Consider the following 22,127-nt stretch of genomic DNA (forward strand, 5'->3'; position numbering starts at 1 on the left):
AACAATAGGGTTGCAGATCCCTTTAGCTCCTTGGGTACTTTCTCTAGCTTCTCCATTGGGAGCCCTGTGATACATCCAATAGCTGACTGTGAACATCTACTCCTGTGTTTGCTAGGCCCCGGCATCGTCTCACAAGAGACAGCTATATTTGGGTCCTTTCAGCAAAATCTTGCTAGTGTATGCAATGGTGTTCCCTGGTCTTTAAGTCATAAGTTACAGACTACAGGATGCTGTGGCCTCCATAAAGCACTGTTGGGGAATGGCTGCCGAGTACTTCTAGATCGGGACTTTTGGCTTTCATAAGCAGCCTGGCCGGTAAATGCTGAGCTGTCAAGTTCATTGTTGGAGGACTGAGGACAGGGCTCTGAGATCTGCGTCAAACGTCTAGAATTTGCCACGAGCACCATTTTCCCTTCACCCAGTTTGGATTTTTTGTTTGTTTGTTTGTTTGTTTTGTTTTGTTTTTTTCAAGACAGGGTTTCTCTGTGTAGCCCTGGCTGTCCTGGAACTAACTCTGTAGACCTGGCTGGCCTCAAACTCAGAAATCCACCTGCCTCTGCCTTCCAAGTGCTGGGATTAAAGGCATGCACCACCACTACCAGGCTCAGTTTGGTTTTTGATAGACTCTTCTTATGTAGCCCCAGGCTGGCCTCGAACTCAGGATCCTCCTGCCTCGGTCTTCTGAGTATTGGGATTGCAGGAGTGTGTGACCACACTTGGCTCAGTTTTGCCAGTTTTTATTTATCTTTTTGGTACAAGCCATTGCTTTAAGCAGGGGAGTGCTAAGCCTCCCTCCCCCACGAGTCCTGCTACTGACCTACTAAGTGCAGAATGGTTGCAGAGATATGGTGGATAAACATGTTAGTTAGTTCAAGTCAACTGGTCCCCATATCCTTAACAGTGTACTGTTGTGATCTTAGGCCACTAGATTTCAGACATTTTTAAAGCAGCAGAATTTCAACATATATAATAAAGTTTAGAGGTGACAACCTTAGTGCTCATTAACTTATGTCTCTGCTCAGTAAGCGTCAGCATAGGATACCCATGCTTGCTCTAGCATTGGACCTAGGGCCTACCTTTGGTCCCACGAATGGCATCACATAAACTCAGATGTGTGAAGTCTACTGTATATGACACCAACCAATGGGAACCATGAGACAAGTCTAAAACCTAACACTTGCAGCTGGAGAAGGCTTGTGGGGGACAGCTGGAACTTTGGTCTAGCTTGGCTTCCAGGAGGCTATCAGAAACCAGCAGAACATACAGAAACACTTTCTTTCTTACCGGCTCGTTGTCTGGAAGCAGGAGTGTAAGCCAACCAGGAAGGGGTTGCTGGACGCCTGCTCAAACACATGCTTCTCTGTCTGCACCCAGTCGATATCCTGAAAGAGAGACCAGGTAGCACTACTGAGGCCCCTGAGCACTGCTCAGGCTGCACTGGGGAAGGCAGGGGCAAGACACGAAAGCCTTTCTTCTCTCGTTTGAGAAGACAATTTGGAGAGGGTAAGAAAGCACCTATCAAGAAACGCATCACAGTCAGGTGCGGTGGCTTATGCCTGTGATCCCTGCCCAGAGGAAGCTAAGGTAAGATGGTGGGCAATACAATAAGTTCCCAGGAGGCCTGTAGTCTGCTACAGAATGATCCTGTCTCAGCCAGAAAACAAACCACACTGAAAACCATCACTATCCAATCACCATCCACCCACGCTTCTATCGTGAACACCATCATCACTATCTCCGACATCACCTCCATCACCCTCCTTGCCCCAAGACACTTTCAGGGTTCGCTCTCCATACACTGGTTCATGCTCCCCATGAGAGTCCTGGGAAGGCTGTATCGAATTCAGTTTGGATACAAGGAGTAGAGGGCTGAGTGGATTCCCAAAGGCCCACAGTCACTGAATACTGAGTCTGCAGATAAGCCAGTTACAGCCAGAGAGCAGCTGCTACCACAGGGCCATCTCTCCCAACTGTTCAGTAGCTCAGTCGGACGCTGCAAAGTCAAGAGACCTCAGCTTGGCTCCACCACAGTCCCAGGGAACAGAGCGGGATGAGGCTCCCAACCCCCACCCCCACCATCTTGGTGTGTAGAAAATGAGAATCGTAGAGACGTGTTCAAACAATGCTGTCTTCTCTGGAAGGCTTTTGGGAAAGAAAATGAGCAGATTCTTAGTGGGAACCCATGTTCTAGTGAGCTAGAGACAGCCATCGCTCGCTTTAGTTTACGCTCTGATCCCCAGGAGCTTCACCAGGTGGATCCGGTTCAAGCCCTTCTCCATGCAATGGACACCTAGCCCCACCTCATCCAGACTTGCTCACCCAGGGGCTACACGACCTGACTGTTACACTCAGGAAGCTCACACTTCAAGCAGCTGCTAGTCACTCGGACTCTTGGATAGAAACCAGTGGGCTGGCTCTCTTCCATTTCTTCCAAGCCTGGGTCACCAGGCCCCGGCATTATCTGTGACAGTCTTTGTGATTGCATCTCTGTAGGTTCTAATTTACAGGAACACCTGGCAGGGCTAACTCAGAAACTCAGTAGGGAACGAGCTGGAAGGTCACCCCTGGAGAACCAGCGCCATTAGCAGAAACACTTTCACGAAGCCATCCAAGCATTGGCAAGTCAGAGACACACAACAATGCCTGGGTCTCGAGGGACAAGGTTGGTGAGTTCTATTGTAGAGAAGGCAAGAGTAGGAAGCTGGGCTGGGGAGATGCCTCAGTGGGTAAGAGCGCTGACTGCTCTTCCAAAGGTCCTGAGTTCAAATCCCAGCAACCACCCACAATGAGATCTGACACCCTCTTCTGGTGTGTCTGAGTCAGCTATGGTGTACTCATACATGTATAATAATAAATAAATCTTTGGGCTGGAGCAAGCAGGGACTGAGTGATATCAGGGATGACTGGAATGGGAAGCCCTAAAAATTCAATTCCCAACAACTACATGAAGGCTCACAACCATCTGTACAGCTACAGTGTACTCACACTGTGTCCCAGGAGCGTCAACACTGTGTAATCAGAGACCAGGCTTAAGGACAGCAGGAGCCAGTGGGTTTTTGTCCATGGGGAACTTGAGGCAGCTCCTCAGGCCCTGTTCCTAGACAAAACAACTCAGGGGAAAGGTAGGAGGTGGACGGCTATGGTAGAGCTATTAGGCAAAGATGACTCAGAGAAAGGGAGCCAGAGTCAGCTCAGAAGGGTATGGCAGTGCCTCAAGACTGTGAGGAGAGGTGACACCTGGTGGTTGTGAGGAAAGGCTTGAGTCATGGGTACTGCCACCCAGGAGCTCAGCATCTAGGGATACAGGGCCAGCCCAGCAGGCTGTGCATTCTACAAAAGCACCCTACAGGTGAAGGTTCCAAACCGACCTCAGCTCCAAGCCCTGAGCCTGGCTGGGGTGGGGGAATGGGATCCTTTCTGTGTGTGACCTGACAAAGGTTAGGCTGCTTAGCCCCAGCATTGGCTAAAGGACAGAGTCACTCTTATCTACACTTTGGCCTTTCTTTGCTCCTGAGAGACAGAGCAAGCACTCAGTGTAACAGCAACAGAGCACACAATCACAAAGCCAGCAAGCATGTGAGAACATGTCAGCTTCACGCATCACCACGGAGGCTGCAAGTCGAGGCCACACTGGGTACGCACGCATGCTCTGAGAGGGAACCACAGCAGAAAAAGTGTTGGTGAGGATGTGGGAAAATTGGAGCCCCGAGCCCACTGGCTGGAACCCAAAATGGTGCAGCCATGTTAGACAGAGTTTGGAAGTTCTTCCAGAGCCTACATCTGGAATTACCACACGACCTAGCAGCACCACTCCTAGAAACACATAGAAAGGGCAGAAAACGGACAAACACGTGCATGTGAATGTTTGCTGTGGCACTGTTCACGACGGCGCCAAGACATCCCATATTCCATACAAAGTGTCCACGAAGGGATGGACAGAGAGGGTGGCATTGTTAAACTCAAGGGTTCTAATTCTGCGGCTGCAAACTTTGGAAGCAGGAAAGCCGTGTGACTCAGTGGAGTGGTCAGGTCACTGAAGCACAATTTCACACGGCTTTCGGTGATGACTTCCTGCACAGCCTTGTCCCCAAACGTGGACACCCTGAATCCCACAAGACGCCTGGGAAGGACGTGTGCTTACCTCGTCGTCATGGACAAGCTCCTTCTTTACCACCTTCATGGCGTAAATCTGGTCATTTTTCTTCAACCGCACCAGGAGGACCTTGGCATAGCTTCCACGCCCGATGACTCTGATGAGGTCGAAGTCTTGCAGCCCCAGCCCCTGAGAGATTTTGATCCCATCCACCCCATCGATGACAGGCTTAAGGTCCTAGGGAGAGGTCCAGAGAAGGGAGAATGGGAAACTGGAAACCATTTGCCAGAATCCTGAAACTCTAGCACCCAATCCCCATCCAACTCAAAGGAGGAACATCAAAGAACCAAGACTGTGGGCTTCTAAGGGAAGGCGCTGCGTGGAGATGGCAGAGGACGCATGAGGGTTCTGGGGACGGGGGTTGGGTGTTTGCTTGGTCAAGCTGCAGGCTTGGGCATGCTCTGTGAGAGTGGCAAGTCCAGGCACCTGCTCCGTGAGGGTGGAGAACGGAGAGCCTGCTCTGTACACATTGCCCTGCTTCTGTTCAGTGAGGGTGAGGGTAGAGAGTGGTGTCTACTCTGCGAGATGATCAGCAAAGGCTTGGGAGCATGGCGTGTTCTGTCTCCCTAGAATACCAGAGCTGGCGGCAGGTATGAGGCTGGATGGAGCCAGATGGAACCTGTTGGTCAGATTCTGGGACAGGACCTGCTTGAGGGAGCAGCTGAGGCCTTGCCAGGCCAGGAAGGACAAAGAAGCAGATGTAATGTGGTGAATTCACAACTCAAAAGCCAGCCTGGCTGCAGCCAGGCCACTGGTCTCATCTGAGCCTAGCGCAATAGCTGCCTACTATACCTAGCTCATACTGAAATTCATGTAACGGCCCCTGAAGCACACAAACAGGCTTTTTGAAAAGATGCCTGCAACGCTAATCTTATTCACTTACCTCAGAATCATCTTTGATATTATCATGTTTCCGAGATGAAGAAATATAAGCAACTAGAAAAAGAGAAGGAAGGGAGAGTATTTATTACAAGTGTCCCAGGAACATGGGGACCCAGTGGACCTTCACACCCCCACGCCCTGCAGGGAGCCCCAGACGGCACAGGAAGTGCTCAGGGGTCAATCCACAAACCAGCCACAAAAGACTTCAGTTTAAAGAGTCCTTTAAAACTGCAGCTTCTGAGACGGGCGTGGTGGCACACACCTTTAATCCTAGCACAGGCAGGTGGATTTCTGAGTTCAAGGCCAGCCTGGTCTACAAAGTGAGTTCCAGGATAGCCACTCGAAAAACCAAAAAAACCAAAAAACAAAAAACCTGCAGCTTCCTAGGCTGACCCAGATGGGCTGTGTGAACGTGAAGGCAGGAAGCTTGGAAGACGCTTTACGCTCCTTTATTTATGATGATGTCACGATCTGATAAACCCATCAGGCTGGGAAGAACTGTTAGCTGAAAATACAGTGTATGTGCGCAGTTCATTTAGGGCTGGGTGTTGTGACATGTGCCTCTAGATTCCTAAAACTTGGGAAGCTGAGGCAGGATTGTACAGCTCAAAGCCAACCAGGGCTGCCTAATGAGACCGTGCCTGGAACAAATGGAAAAAGAGGGCTGAAGAGATGTGGCTCAGTTGGTAAAACACTTGCCTCTAGCACGCACAGAGCCCTGGGTTTAATCTCCAGTGCCCCATTAAAGCGAGTGGGCATGATGGCAATGCCTGTATTCCTAGCACTCTACTCGAGGAGGATCAGGAGTTTATGGTCTTCCTTGTCTATAAATTGAGTTTGAGGCCAAGCTGGGCTACTTAAGACCCTGCCTCAAAAACCAAATCCTTGGGGCTACGAGGACAGCTCAATGATGAAAATGTACAACTGGGAGGACCTGCATTTGAATTCCTATCCCCCACATAAAAGCCAGGTGTGGTGGTATATGCTTGTAACCCCAACTCTAGGGGATTGGAGACAGGAGGATGCTTAGCAACAGTAGCACACACACACACACACACACACACACACACACTCACGTATAGTCTTGTGTGCCTTGTGCACATGTGCACACACCCACCCAGAGAGAGAGAGACAGAGAGAGACACACAGGGAGAGACACAGAGAGAGAGAATTGAAGAAGAATGGGTAGATTTTCATGCTAGTATATAATCTTTCACTGGGTGGGTGGGTAGATGTTGGAAAAGCAGAGGGTGGACCATGAGGGAGGTAGATGATAGATGGATCTGTGGAAGGGGAGATGAAGAAAGTCTGGGAGAGTGAATGATGGATGATAGACAGCTGCATGAACCAATAAGTAGATGATAACTAAATAATGGATGGGTAGGGAGAGGATAGGCAGATGAGTGGACAGGATGATGGACAGGCGGATGAGTATGCGTGTATACATGCATGAGTGTGTACATGTGTGTTAAACAGGTGGATGAGTGGGTGTGTGTGTTTAAGTGTGTGCATGCATGAGTATGTGCATATGTGTGATGGACAGGTGGATGAATGGGAGTGAGTGTGTACATGCATGAGTGTGTGCATGTGTGTGATGGACAAGTGGATGAGTATATGTGTGTGTGTGTGTGAGTGTGTGCGTGTGTGCAAGCATGTGTGTAATAGGTGGATGAGTGGGTGGGTGAATGTGTATGTATGCATGCGTGCATGCATGCATGAGTGGGTGATGGACAGGTGATTGTGTGGGTAGGCAGGATACCTAAAGGGACCTCATTTGTTTTCTTTTGAGACAGGGTCTCACTATGCAGCCCTGGATGGCCTGGAACTTGCCATGTAGACCAGGCTAGTCTTGAATTAATGAAGAAATCCACTTGCCTCTGCATTCCAAGTGCTGGGATTAAAGGCATGTGTCACCATACCTGGCTTTGGATTCTCTTTTATTTTTTTAACATCAAAGAGAAGTCTTTCCTCCCTGTACTCCCCTAAACACAACACCTGTGCAGCAGTCACACCCCGTATGGAGCCACCCTCACTCACGGAGGTCAGCTCTGTGTACTGCCCAGTGAGTAGGAGATACCTGGCCTGGCAGTCATACACCAAGAGTGCAGAGCAACTGAAATCAACATGGAGGAAGAAACCCTCAGCCCCAGATTCCCAGTGATGAGGAAATTGCTGTCTGGGGGTTACCAGGGAAGACCAGCAGCCCCACCTGTTTTTGTGGGGACGGAGGGGGAGGCCGTGTACAGAGTGGTTTCCAGCCCAGCTCACCCACATTGACTCTTAGAGAGCAGGTAGGCGGGAGTCAGAGGAAAGGCCAGGAAGATGGAGAGGGGAACATACCACAGGGTTCAGAGGGGGTGTGGCCAGAAGAGGCAAGTGGCCCAGAAAAGAGAGGGCGTGACTCAGAGGATAAGGGCATGGCCCAGAAGAGATGGGGTGGGCCCAGCTTGGGAAAGGGACACCTACTTCCATCAGTTTCTTCTGAAGGAAGGTCTACACCATCGTTCTTGTCATCTACTGGAGGCTCTTGGGAAGGCATGACAGAATCCTGCAAGAAAATGATGGCGTTGGTGTGATGGGGTGGGAGTTACCATCCAGCTTTGACTTCATGTATATACACATGCATGTGCACATGCGGTGTGTGGTATGTGCATGTGTGCCGTGTGTATGTGTGTGTTATGTGATGTGTGCCACATGTGCATGTATTTGCACGTGTATGCGTGTGTGTGTGTTTGTGTGTATAAAAAATGCTGTATAAGCAACAGCTGCTGGGTAGAGCACAGAATAGATGAAGACTATTGTTACTTAAGAGTCTACAGGCTGAGGTGGTCAGTCAGGTTATTGCCTTCCCAGAAGGTGTTTGATAGAAGGGATGCTTTATACCATGCTTGGCAATACCCTCTTGCTGCACTGTGAATGTCCTACTGGCAGCCAGGCTCCTGATCCACAGCCTCAGGGTCCTGGGGTCATAATAGAGACAGCTTCTAGTGACGGCCCCTTGGGCCCAAGAGTTGGCCTCACTCAGCTCTGAATGACCACATCTGGGGTCATCTCATTATCTTAAGGTAATATGGGCCTACAGGGTCATGGGTCACATATATCTTCAGGGCTCACAGTAGACAGTGGAAAGGATTTCCAGGGAGAGTGGTTTTGGGGTGCAACTCATGCTCCAATCTGGATCCTTATTTGCCATATGGAACGTGGATATGCCACCTCAGGGGTGTCTTCCTCACTCTGGCAAGATGCAGATGAGCGAACAACCTTCCTGAGTGGCTGAGGCCTCGGGTCTGGCAAACAACTGGATAGGGCCATTCTACATCCAGGCTGGGTGGCACAGGCAGGCTGGCTTAAGTGCAAGCATGAGAAAACTCAGGTCACAGCACGCCAGTAGGACTGGACCCTTTTGGTTTCCACTATGCAGGATGAAAGGCCCTGTTCCAGACTCTGCCCATAGTCACCACCCCTACAGCATATAGGCCTTCTCCTGTCAGGAGGTAGACATAGAATCACAACCCCAATGGAATGACAAGGTCGGCCAAGGTCAGTTTAGCCAGAGGCCCCGAGGCCAGCCATCCCTCAGGGCCACACCCCCGACTCACCATATGCCTCCTGCAGGTCAGCGGGACGAGGACGTGGCAGCGTTTATGGACCAGCAGCTTGCAGTTGATGCACCTGTAGCCCTGCCTCGAGAGACCCCATATCCTTTCGCTGCACTGGCCGCAGTACGCTCCCTGCGGACGGAACAGCAGCTATCAGGCCCTCTTAGCCCTTCCCGAAGCCCATGCCACGCTCAAGAGTCTGCATGAAAACTCGGGCAGCCGATGCAGAAGATACCACATGGAGAGGGGCCTGGCACCTCCTTCCTGAATGCGGACCCAATCTAGCTCAGTAGTTCCCTTCGTGGGTTCACATGAGGGCCAGAAGGAGTGAGGCCAGGTGAGGCCGCTATGCCGCAGGGCTCAGCTGTGGTGCCTGCCATGTGGTTCTATTTGAGTCAGACAGCCCAGGCCAAGAGGAGTGCGGTGGCGTTGGAAGCTCCTGACATTCTGACTTGGAAGATTGCGAGTGGCTGTGTGACAGCTGTGTTAGGGTTTTATAGTCATGATTCTAATAATCTAAACGTGATCACTGTCAGCCCTGCTGCTGCTGGTACTTGCAGGACTTTTGGAATTTCATAGAGTCTGTGCGGAGAAATCGGTTCGGATCTGGTCACACTCTGGCAAATCATGTGCCTTTGAGGCATCTCCACTTATGAACACAAACGAGGGCCCCCAACTGTCCCAGAATTATTCACCTTCTTACATGTTTCAGCTTCCTTTTAACCTTTTCCACAGGGTCTCATGTAGCCCAGGCTGGTCTCAAACCTGTTATCTTCACAAATTTGACTTGGACACACCCTCCCCACCCCTCAGCTGTACTGCCAGCCTCTATCAATTTTCTGCCTTCTCCCTCTGAGGCAGGGTCTCGCCCTGAACCTGGAGTTCATTTTGGCAAACCCTAGTGCCTTCCGTCTCTGTCTCACTCAGTGCTGGGGTTACAGGCATGCCTGGCTAAGCCTGCCTTGCTTGTTTTGTGGGTGCTGGGATCTAAACTCAGGCTCTCAAGGTTGTGCAGCAAGCCCTCTTAGCCACTGAGCCATCTCTCTACCTACAGTCTTAAACTTCTGACTGCCCTGCCTCTGTTTCCTTGAGTGCTGGGATCACAGGTTCTGTGGCGCTTGTTGTGGGTGGAATTCTGGGACTTGACTATGCTAGAGCAACCACTCTACATATTGAGAGATATCTCCAGGGATAGACTGAGCTCTATCCGCAGCCTCTCGTATCTTTTGGGGAAAAGGTCTTGATCTATAGCCCAGGCTTGTCTTAGCCTCAGTGCTGTGCTTACAGGTCTGTCAGGAGAGTCCCTCTTACCAGGGGCCAGGAAAGGGGAACTGCTGACCAAAGATAGCATGGACTTACCAATAGGGACTGGACTGGGACCTCATGCGTATGTTTCTTAGGGGAGCTACCAAACTGTACCAATAGCTCTCCCTCCCCTTATCTTATTTTTTCTGAGACAGGGTCTTTCTATGTAGCCTTGCTGGCTTGGAACTTGCTATGTTGAACAGGCTGGCCACAAAAGAAAATCACAGAGAGCTGTCAGGCTCTTGTCTTCAGAGTGCTGGGATTAAAGGTGTGCACCACTATGCCTGGCTGGTGGCTATTTAAGATCTATACTTGAATCATTAACATTTCAGAAAACATGCCATTAAAGCAAAAAAAAAAAAAAAAAAAAAAAGCAAAACCAAGCCCCAGGTCTCTATTCTCCACAGGAAATAGATTAATGGTATAAAAAGCATTTTAAAGTCTGTCTCTCACGCTGCCAATTTGTTTCTTGCTCTCATTTTTCAATCATGTATTTTAATTTTTTTCAAACATATCAAGCGCTCATCTTGTATTCAGTCAGGCTGAGCCTTCTGTCTCAGTTTCTGCTGGCTCTCGACCAGAGTGCTTAGTTTCCTACTATGTTTTTTTTTAGTTGCTGATTGTGAGCCCAGATGTCCAATTCACTATCTGTGAGAATCCTTCCAGGCTGCCTTCAAGAGGGGTGGTTCTTGCTTCTGTCAGCCACCTGGGGGCACTGCTTGGCTAGACCCTCTTAGGGGTATAATTCTGGCTCTAGGTATGTGTGAGGTCCAGTGTGAGGTTTTGAGTTCTCACAAAGACTATTCCTTGTTCCCCTGCCTTGCTCTACCTGGGTAGTGTGGGGTTCATGGGAAGACCCAAACCTATTTCTCTCAGGGCCTCAATTATTGGAGCAAACACCAATTCCAAACTCTTAGTGAAAGGGTACACAAACCACAGCAGAAGGTTAACCCTAGTTCATTACCCACCCCTCCACCCTCTTTTGTGTATGAACTTTTAGTGGAACATAGCTGCACCCGCTGGCACACAAACTAACTGTGGCTTCACAATGGCAGCATTGAAGGCTGCAACAGAGGCGAACGTCCTTAAAAACTGAAAATGTAGACTCTGGTCGTTTACAGGGCATGTCTGTTAACCATTTTAGTTGCTTCAGACCTCAAAAGAAATCTTTAATGGTCCTATCTAGTGGCATCTCCTAAACCCATCTCCCTGCCCATTCCTAGAGGCTTCTTTTCTTGAGACCCCAGTTAACTTGTTCTAATGCTTCCTATGGGTTCACAAAAGAAGCCAAAGCCTGCCCTGTAGCACAGGGACCATGTGTACCAGCCCAGGGCTGGTGACCACCACAATGAAGAAACCAGCAACTGCGTAAGTCAGCAAGGGGGGCTGACTGTCTGAGGTATTCTTTTAGGGAAAAGCAGAGTGAATAGTTTTCTAGACCTCACGCTGGGACTAACCCAGGGTGAGGCACTGCGGTTAACACTAGGCAATGATGCCTTCCAGTGACCTTGACACTGAGAAAAATGTCTGCATTTCAAAAATACTCATAAGGGTCGAGCTGTCTGCATTTGTAAGCAATTATACTCCTTCGAGACTCACAACTCTGCTCGGTCCTAACATTTATCAAGAGCTGACTTGCAGAGGCTGGGGAGATGGCTCAGCAGTTAAGAGCACTAGTCCTCTTGGAGGGGACCAGTACATAGCCATCTAGAATTCTAGTTCTAGAGGATCTGACGCCCTCTTCTGGCTTCTGCTGGTACTGCATGCACATGGTGCACAGACATACATGCAGGCAAAACACCTGGACTTATAAAATTAAAATATATTTTTTTAAAAAAGGTAACTTGCAAGGAGTCAAAAACAGCAACCGTTGTATTCTTTGATCTTTTATTCCTTTAGGTTTTGTTATACACATTTTTTTTTCTAGGACTGGGAAGATTGCTTGGTGTGTAAAGGAGTTTGCCTTACAAATACAAAGACCAGAGTTTGATTCTCTATCACTTATGGGGGAATGGGAAAAAGGGGAGGAGGTAGATAGAGACAGGCAGAACCCTGGGCCCAGAGGCTAGCTAGCTTAGCCTACCTGTGAATTCCAGCCAGTGAGAGCCTCTATCCCAATTTAAAAACTAGATGGTACCTGAACAGCATCCTACACACACACACACACACACACACACACACACACACACACACGGAACAGTACACTACATACATGCACACACGCACATACACACCCCATCCTCACCCCCAAAACACACATGCCCATATATACACAGACAAATTTCCTATGTGGGTTCTGCATTTAGTTTGTTTAGATGCAAAAGAAAACCGAATTGACCAGTGTGTCTCCACTGTCTGCTTTCCCCAGGAGATTGCATTACTTCTAGTCTTTGTCGTGTTCTTAACCTCAATCTCTGCAACTTATGGGCAAGAAAGCTTGGATCTTCCATTTCCTTAACCAACATCTTGAGAATAATGGACAGGGAGTTCCTCCCCCATTACTCAAAATGCTAGGTTTAAGGTCCACAAGGCAGGTCCTGTCCCCTCTGTGTCACATGGATGGAGGTTCCATGGCTCACAGATCCCCTTTTGGGGGTCTCACAGAGGAACATTTTCCTTCTGAAAGCCAAAGAGCATGGAGGGCAAACACAGGGCTTCCTGGGAGTCACAGAACCCGTAGGGCTCACAGCCTCACATTGGCCTCTTTCTGGTTAGCCAATAAAGAACACAAGAAGGGACTAGGGAGATGGTTTAGTTGGCAGGTAAAGTGTTTGCCGTATAAGGATGAGGACCTGAGTCTGACCCCCAGCACCCACATAAGAAAGTTAGGTGTGGTGGTCCATGATTATAACCCAAGCACTGGGGAATAGAGACAGGGGAGGACTGGGGTTCACCAGCCAGGCACCCTAGCTGAATTGTGAGCTCCAGGTTTACTGAGAGACCCTGTCTTGAAAATTAAAGTGAAGGGGATTGGAGAGATGCCTCAGTGGTTAGGAGCACTGGCTGCTCTTCCTAAGGTCCTGAGTTTAATTCCCACCAACCACATGGTGGCTTACAACCATCTACGATGGGATCTGATGCCCCCTTCTGGTGTGTCTAAAGACAGCTACAGTGTACTTACATATATTAAATAAATAATAAATAAATATATCTTTAAAACAAACAAACAACAACAACCTGCAGTGAAGAACAGTAGCTATCAGCTTCCACCCAAACCTGTATGTTACGTGCATACACATCTGCATGCAGGCTGCACACAGGATGGTGAGAGCCTCTTGGTGCTGTCTGAGCCCTGGCCTGTGTGCTGTGTGGATGGATGAGTGCATGGGCTTTGTCTTGGCTACTTGTCATCCATTAAGAAGGACAAGGAGGACAAATCACAGCAGTCCTCCTAGATTCCTCTCCAGTGCCCTGAGAGGTTGGGTGTTGGGCTGCCTGAGACTCCTGCTCTGGCCAGGGACAGGTTCACAGGAGAGAGGGCACCTGCCTGCACAGATGGTCAGTTGCTCATTTCACAGATAAACGTGGGGGCTGGCACTGGGTTCCCCGAGGCCAGATGTCTCCATTTCTCCATATTCTCAGCAGACAACTTCCATCCTGGCTACCTGGTTGGCCTACTGTAAAATTCCATGAACATGCCCAGCTGGGCCTAGCACTTGGCTCCCCTTTTACCTCTGTCTTGATGACACTAAGCCTCTCCAAGCTGAGGTTCCTCTACCGTCCACTGTGGCTCTGTGCCTGCCCCCATACAGCCCCCACCAATATCTCCTGAAGGAATCTTCTTTTAGCCACTATTCACAGTAAACAACAATGTTCAGATATACCTGCTACGTGCCAGGCCTGAAGGGCACCTGGAGTGTCGTAACAGGATGGGAGAGAACATGGGTCGCAGGGTACCCTGACACTATTTGGGCTCTCCTGAGCCTGCTGTATCCTGGATTCCCAGCATCCTCTCTGGGCTGGCTTTCCAGACATGTCTTCTCCAGGAGTGCTGATCTCCGAGAGCGTTGGCCCACGTCACGTCTCTCCTGAGCCCAGTGCTTTTCTACTCCTTGTTTCTCAGCCTTTTTGGCTAAGATCAAGTATACTTGGTCATTTGGGAGCTTTTCCTCTAGTCCCCTGCCACTCCACCCTCATTGGCTCCTGGGGAAGGGGTGACAGCATCCCCGAGTTCTTGACACACGATGGGCACTCTGTACACAGGTGCAAGGGGTGCGGCTCACGCTCACATTATGGCTCAGGTGTACAGAGGAAGCTGGCTAACATCTATGGCAGCTGGGCTCACCTATCTAATGTGCCTCGAGAACAAACCAGGGTGGGGGGCACCTGTGGCTGAGGCAAATGACAGGGAGCATAAAAGGGGCGTCAGTGGCTGCCTCAAAGGTGCAGTGGCCTCCATGTGGCTCTCACATCGTGACAATATTGACTCAACACCCCATGCTCCCTCTCCAACCTTCTTCCTAGCATCCACATGTTTTAGACTGGGAAATAAGACAGGAGAGAACTGTTGTATAAGCAGCAACAGGGCTAGGAGAGCATAGGGGGTCTGACCCTATAGCTCAGCTGCCACAGCTCCAAACTGTTAGGTCTGTGGCCACTCAATGCTAAACTGTTTTCCCAGCATGGGGACAGAGAGTGCAAAAGCACAGGGTTAGCTGGCCTGTGGCGCTTGTGTGTAATGAATGGTCTCATGCCATCCCGCTGTAAAGGTAGGTGCCCACCCATGTGTTCACGGGGCCCAAACCACTCTAAAGTGTGCTTGCTGGCCACAGAGGAAAGCAGACACTGCCCTTTGCTGTGAAAGGGAGCCACGTAGTCAATGCACACTGGAGAACAAAGGAAGCACCATGATGAAGAGACTTGTGGGAGGGGGGATAAGTCAAGTGTCACTCAGAGAGGACTGTCTGCTGGAGCCATGGGACAGGGAAGTGGAGGCCTCTGGGACTGTACGGGTCTCCAAGGAGACCCTTGCAGCCCACAGGAAGCACCATGTGTTCTAATGGGCGGGGCAGGCTGTGCTAGGTCACACCTGGCAGCATCACAAGGTTTGTCCTCAGGGCCAGTGACAGTGAGTAAGGATTGTGTAATCAGGAGCAGGAAAGGACACCCAAGACGCAGCCACACTCCCATCCAGTGGCTACCGTTCATCGCAGTGGCTGGGGAGGAACTTCTGCAGGCTCAGAGTAGCCCCTAGCACATCTCCACAGCCCTGCAATTCTGGTTAAGCTGGTAGCTCAGGACTTTCTTCCTTGAGCACGCTGAAGGAAGTCCAGCCCTGCACAGCCCTGTAAGGATACCTCCCCCCCTTCTCCTTACTTGTAGAAGAATGAAAGTGACCCCCACCGTGAGGGAGCCATTGGAGAGGGGACACTCACCCTGTTAAAGCGCTTGGCTTGGAAGAGGTGGCCGTTGGCTCGGTACAGCTTCCTCCATCTTCTGGCTCCACGGCGGTAGATGGACTCTAGAAAGGACGAGGGAAGACGTGTAAGGAAGCAGCATGGTGATGGAGGAGCCTGGCTCCCGAACCCCAGGTACAGATGGGGACAGGCTGTTCCTGACTAGGTGGCTGGAGCGGTGACTCTCATCCTGGCTGAGGGATGCCAAAACTAAATTGACCAGGCTCCCTGGGTACAGGCTCCCCTTCACCTCTCCTCACATGACTCAAATGACCTCACAGCTGTGACTGTTGGAGATGGCAGCTCAGGTGGGAGAGGCCCCAGACAGTAGTGGAGATACCCAGCATCCCGCAGGAACAACAGGCAGGGTTCGGCAGCAGGATATCGGTTCCTCCGGCCTGGGCCAGTCAGCTCCGAGACAGTATTCTCGGCTGCTTTCCTTCACTCTCTGAGTGGCTTCTGAAAGCCAGGCCCCTTTTTCCATACAGGGACAAGGTTCAAATGGACCATGATATTTACATATGACCATCCAAGGAGGGAAAGTGGACGGCTAGGCTGGAGGCTATCCTCAGCCAGTACACACACTAGCAGTGACTCACCCAGGCCCAAGATCCCCTTAGCCCAACAGACCTTGGGGCAGAGGAAGGTCCAACTCTCTTGAATATTTGCTCTGAGTCCACAATTAACCCAAAGCATCACTTTGTGACATGCGCCATTCACACTAGAACAGTTCTTTTTAAAAACACCACCGAAGTTCCGACCAGAACCATTGGCCCGATGCTTTCCGATCCACAACACCCAAGTGCCACAAGGCCGGCATACAGAGACAAAACCTCCAGAAACACAAGGTACAATGGGAAGCTTTGTGCTTTTATAAAATCCGGTAGCAAGAGCGACTTTCAGGAGCCTGGTGAAAGTGCAGAGAATATTCCTAAGTGGAAAGTGTAACAGAATGTTTTTAAAACAAGCAAATGGCCAGCTCTGGCTGGAAACTGCTGAAATCAGGTCACAGCAACTACAAAACACGCTTCTCTCCCTTTAAAGGGGAGATTTGGTGAGGAGTCGGGAGCTGCGGTTCCTCTGGGAGCTCAGGAAAAGGCCCCACAGCCGTGTGGATCGCCTGCCACACCCAGGGGCAGCTCCCCCACAGGTCTGCCTCATGGCTCTTGATGCTCCCAGAGTGCAGCTTCAGTGACACTTGAGAGAAACCAGGCATTGTCTGATGACCCCTCCAGGGTTCCAGCCTCAGATGAGACCAGGATAGAGGCAGTGCCAGCCTTTGTCCCCTCCCACCTCAGTCACATGGGGCATCAGGCTCCTGGAAGGTACATTCTAGTGTGTGTGGGAGTGCAAAACTAAAGTCTATCTGCCCCACAGTTCTGATGAGCCCCCAGTGAGCCCATGGTGCAGGGCATGGGCTGCTCCTCTGGTCCACCTACATTAGGGAAACCTAGCCAAGGGTGCCGAGTCCTTGCTCTGAACAGCCACCGCCCTTACTGTCCTGTATGGCATTGCCTATCAGAAGGAAGAGGAAGAGGGAAGAGTATGAAGTAAGCAGGGGATGAGGTGCAGAGACGTAAACTTAGGGGACAGCATGAAGACAAACCAGGATTTGTGGGCTGTGTTGTTTTTCCTGTATTTCTATTAAAGCCTTAAAGCTCAATCACAGCACTGAAAAGATGAAGAGGGGTTTAATGCCTTCCTAGACTACAGGAAAGTGAAAGGAATCTAAGGTACCCCAGCAGGAACCAAGGCCGATGAGGAAGCCCTCATCAGGATACATTTACCAGTGGGACAGGAAATAGGACTCTGTAATTAGTCCTAGGGTTTAGAGCACAGAAGTGACAAATGACCAGGATTGCCCCAGTGCTTTGTCACCTATATCAAGAATGCCTGGCCTTCTCTGTTGTTGAGGGATGGCTCTATCCCATAAGCACACACGCTGGAGCCCTGATTCCTAGTGGAGCTGTATTTGGACACTGGGCTGAGAAGGTGATTAAGGAGAAAAATGGGTATAGCGTGGGGTCCCAGTTAGGGCTTCCTCAAGACGAGAACAGGGCTAGCTCTCCAGAACATAAGGACACTAAAAAATATACTGAATGAACTCTGGAAGCAGATGATCTATCATGTGTTGGCTGCTGACCCTGGTCCTCTAGACTTACATCATGGGCAGGCAAGCTGCTATGGTTTATATCCTAGACCTGGGACATCTCATTATGGACAGACAGAATAGACTAAGACCCTCGTCTTCTGTCAGGCAGATGTTTGGTCTTTGAGAGAGGAAAACAGTGAATGTGAGCAGTAGAATGACAAAGATCTTACAGAAGAGAGCATGAGGGAGGTTCTGGAGATGCTAAGAGCAGGAGACAAGCAGATCTGAACATTGACAAGTGCAGGCACAAGCAGACAAGCCACACGTTCACAGGACCAACCCCCGTGGCTGGTGCTAAAGGACGCCTACAACCAACAAAAGAAAACACACTGGGTAAGGGAAAGCATTTGCTACAGAAGTATGAGTGCTCTAGTCTGAATTCCTGGAACCCACCACGTAAACACCAGGCAGATGTGGCAGACACTGGAGCAAACTGGCTAGCTGGGAGTAGCAACTCATGTTTATCATATGTCATGTATGTATGTGTGCGTGTATATATACATATACATATATACATGTTATGTACATATATAATGTTATATACATTCATTATAAACAATAGAGTGAGCTAGAAGGCACAAAGCCTCACTCTATACACGTGTACACATGTAAGTGTATATACTCCCACATACACGTGTCTCCACATATGTCAGTGTACATACACACACACACACACACACACACCACATACATAGAAGAAATAAAGAGAGAACATGGAAGAAAGAACAGGCATTTCCCAGAAGACAGCAAATGAGTTGGGCAAGTCCAACCAGCAAAACCCTAAAACTTTGTGAGCTCACAAAAGGTTCTCTGGATATTTGAGGGACCAGCCAACTTCAACTCACACAATTGACCATGGGATCTAGGAAGGAGGGTGCCAGGACCACCATTACTCCAGGACCACTGTTGCTCATGCTCCTGGGAAGGAACACTGGCTCTGGTGTAAGCATTCCATCACTCCTCCATCCCAGCCTGCAGAGAGCTCCCACGGTGGCTCTCCAGGAATCTGAGAGTGCTTCAAGCCAGGCATGAGAGGGTGCAAACCTATAATCCCAGCACTTGGGGGCTGAGACAGGAGAATGGAAAGTCAAGGCTAGCCTGGGCTACAAAGGGAGATGCTCTCAGAAAAACAAAACAAAACAAAACCCCAACTGAACAAAACAGTGATTTTTTAAAAAATGCTTTTAAAATTATTTATTTACTGTTTGTGTGTTTGTGTACGTGTCGCAGGCACGTGTGAGAAGGTCAGAGGGCAACCTGTGGGGGCTGGTTCTCTGCCTCTACCGTGCGGGTTCTGGGAATTGAATTCAGGTTTTCAGGCTTGGCAGCAAGTGCCTTTATTTTCTTAGTCAACCTGCTGGCCCACGTCCCAATTACTTACTACTTTTTCTCTATCTATCTATCTATCTATCTATCTATCTATCTATCTATCTATCTATCTATCTAGTATGGGTATGCCACGCCATGGCACATGTGTGCACCAGAGAACAACTTGAAGGAGCTGGTTCTCTTCTTTCACCACCTAGAATCTGGGCATCAAAATCAAGTCACTAGGCTTGGCTACAAGCACCTTTTCCTGCTGAGTCATCTCTCTTCACTGTTTTTCTTTTTGATGTGCATGCATGTGTGCCTGAGTGGACATGCACACAGGGGCCCACAGAAACTAGAAAATATTGGATCTCTCTGAACTGGTGTTACAGATGGTCATTCGCCGCCGTGTGGGTGCTGGGAACCAAACCTGGTGCTCTGCAGAGCAGTGAGGACTCTTAACTGCTGAATCACCTCTCTCTCCCTCCATCTCTTCTCACTTAACTTCTGCTATGGTCTGGGCTCATACCCAAAAGCTCAAGTGTTAGAATCTCAATCACCAATGCCACAGGCTGATGGTGCTTTGAGAGGTGATTAGCGTCAGATTCCCCAGTGGTAACTCCCTCCGGTTTCTGGGGGAGGCGGGGGGACAGAGTTGTGACAACCTTGGCTTTTAGAAACCGGAGTTCCCAACAAAGGCTGCAGCTGCAAAAACCCAAACTTTCAAACTGTACAGATTTACCACAAGGTTCTCTAGAAGCAATGTGGCCCTGGACAAAGCCACACTGGTTTTTCTAGGCCTGTGGGCAGGGGTCCTGGAGGCCTGGGGGAATCCAGCTACCTCTGCCATATGCAAGCCTGTCACACTTTCAGAATTTGGTTTTGCCTGGAAAATGGAAACTATTCTTGATTTTAGTGGTGGTCACCATTATGGCCCCAGAAGTGTATGAGTGAGTCTAGCTTACTGAAGACAGAGGGAGGGATGCTGTGTACCTACTACCTGGGTATCCCAATCCACTCCACCCTCCAGCGGACGATGCAGTAAGCCCAGGCTGTAAGGAAGGGCTGGAGGGTGGGGACAGAGCCTGCTGGGCTGTGGAATACACTGTGGACAGTATAGGAGCTATCCATGGTGATCTGGCAAGTCTGGCATGAATGTGCCAAAGCAGAGCTTTGGCTGGGGAAGAAGCCTGAACTCTGGGTGAGAGCTGTTAGTATCACATGCCCATTGGGGACGCAGCCATTATCCCCCTGGGTGCTGGCTGGCACATGGTGAACAGCAAGTCCTGGAGAGTGTGTGGGCTACCCTTCTTTTCTTGCAGCCTTAACTCTGACAACCTCCAGGAGCTATGCTTGTCTTTGAATTCTATAATTAGGCTGGTCACAGGAATCTTAACGAGCTCTGTTTCCATGGTAACCTAGCATCTTAAGCACTGACAAGGTGGAAAAAAAAAAAACCCACATTTTTTAAAAAGCTCTGATCAACTGACTGTGCACAAACCCGCCTCTTCTAGGCTTGCTCGAGGATGAGCAGGTGGGCTGAACTCCAGCCTCAGATCAGAATAAAGCTGGAGGGTTCCTGATTTGTGGGATGTATAACGTACTGTGTAATGTGCCAAAGGGTGGCCCATGTGCTAGCAATTAAGTCTCCTGGAGAGCCCAGTACCCTTGGTGGCATTCCCAGGCCAGTGGCTAGCAAAGGCAACAATCTGGTTAGGTTCCTGAGGACCAAAGAGGGTCCACGAAGCATAGGACCACAACACAAAAGAGGATGTAGAAAAACATGCAGGAAAGAGACAGGCAAATGTCCTGGGGTCAGGGGTCCCCCAGGTTAGAATGGACACTGGCACTTCTAAGGCTCAGGGTCATGATGGTTTTGCCAGGATTCTGTTTCTCTTTCTCCATCACACACACACACACACACACACACACACACACACACACACACACACACACTCACACACACACACACACACTTATCCCAGGATTTCAGATGCCGTACAGTTATGGCATGATTGTGCCCCAGTTCTTCCTTTGCCACACAGGGTGTTTCATTCAGCCTCAAGTCTGTAATGCAGACACCATCCCAGGAGTCTGCGGGGATGGGGTGGGGGGTGGGGTGGGGCAGCAGTGAGGGTGGAAGTTAGGAAGGCTGGGGTAGGGTAGGATGACGCCATCTGAGTGTGCGATCACCTCCTGCCCTTAGGGACTTTCCCATCCCATCTCAAACTTCCTGCTTCTCAACACTGATCCATCTCTCAGATGAAAGTAAGGCTTACACATGTCATGCTTTCGAAGGTAAATGAAGAATAACACAGAAATCATAGAAACAGGCCTGGGTAGAGAGGTACGGGAACTGCAACCGTGGGAAGCTATGGCTGCGTGGGAGACGGGCTTGTTTGTGAGCAAGGGGAGCAGGCAAGGTTCCCACTTGGGTTTTCCACCCTTTCAGCTACCCCGTTCTGAGCCCTGGGTGTGTCCCTCTGCAACCACAACACACCAGGCGATGTAGAAAAACATGCAGCACTTTTGGGATAGCATCGGAAATGTAATTGAGGAAAATATGTAATAAAAATATTAAAAATTAAAAAAAAAAAGAAAGAAAAAGAAAAACATGCAGCAAAGAGACAGCCAAACAGACGAGCAGCCCCAGTCCCCTTGTCTGCAAGGGGCATCCTTGGTGCATCAGAGATGGGTGAGAAGCTCACATACTGCTGCTGCTCAGAGGAAGACGGGGGTTGGGGGTGGGGGGGGAGAGACTGGCCATGAGACAGTGTCCCTGGTGTGATGCATGAGCCTCAGTGGGGACTCACCCAGGTCACGCAGGCCAACCGTAGTAAAGGGACCCAGGTACAGGTGTGAGGAGGAAGATAAGATGCGAAGCCAGGCATGGTGGCTCACACCCACGACCCCGACACTTCATTGGCTGAGGCAGGAGGACTGTCACCAGTCCAAGGTCAGCCTGGCCTGCACAGCAAGACTTCATCTAAAACAAACCAAAACAGAGGAAGAGAGGAAAACAGAAACAGGGGGATGGCATGCACAGAATACACTATGCACATGTTTGAAAGCGTTGTAGTGAAGTCTATTACTATGTACAACCGATATGTGCTATGGAAAACATTTAAAAGGCTAAGAAACAAACTGAACCTGGGCTGGTCAGTTCCTATTGAAGTCAGACTTCTAGCCTCAACTTCCTTTTTGGTCAGAACACAGGAAAGAGGCCCCTTCCTGGGAGTATATGCTTACTGTCTATCCCATGGGCACAGGTCCTGGTAGTCCCACCTACTCCAGCCTTGAGATTGCTCATTTAATACCTATACTAAGCAACA

The 22,127-nt window shown here is 49.8% G+C and overlaps 1 protein-coding gene across 4 annotated transcripts in view; it reads right to left on the bottom strand.

Moving 5' to 3' along the window:
* Positions 1 to 22,127, bottom strand: part of Prkcz (protein kinase C zeta) — a 107,325-nt gene that overhangs the window by 26,672 nt on the left and 58,526 nt on the right. For all 4 annotated transcript variants that reach the window (XM_021159769.1, XM_021159770.2, XM_029476138.1 and 1 more), the window contains 6 exons: positions 15,315 to 15,400; positions 8,635 to 8,766; positions 7,502 to 7,583; positions 5,037 to 5,089; positions 4,142 to 4,330; positions 1,285 to 1,382 (listed from right to left, as the gene is read on the bottom strand). In XM_021159769.1, coding sequence (XP_021015428.1) covers positions 1,285 to 1,382; positions 4,142 to 4,330; positions 5,037 to 5,089; positions 7,502 to 7,583; positions 8,635 to 8,766; positions 15,315 to 15,400 — 640 coding nt within the window. The remainder of the gene's footprint in view (positions 1 to 1,284; positions 1,383 to 4,141; positions 4,331 to 5,036; positions 5,090 to 7,501; positions 7,584 to 8,634; positions 8,767 to 15,314; positions 15,401 to 22,127) is intronic.

Source organism: Mus caroli, chromosome 4 (assembly GCF_900094665.2).
Source record: "Mus caroli chromosome 4, CAROLI_EIJ_v1.1, whole genome shotgun sequence".
Taxonomy (NCBI): Eukaryota; Metazoa; Chordata; class Mammalia; order Rodentia; family Muridae; genus Mus; species Mus caroli.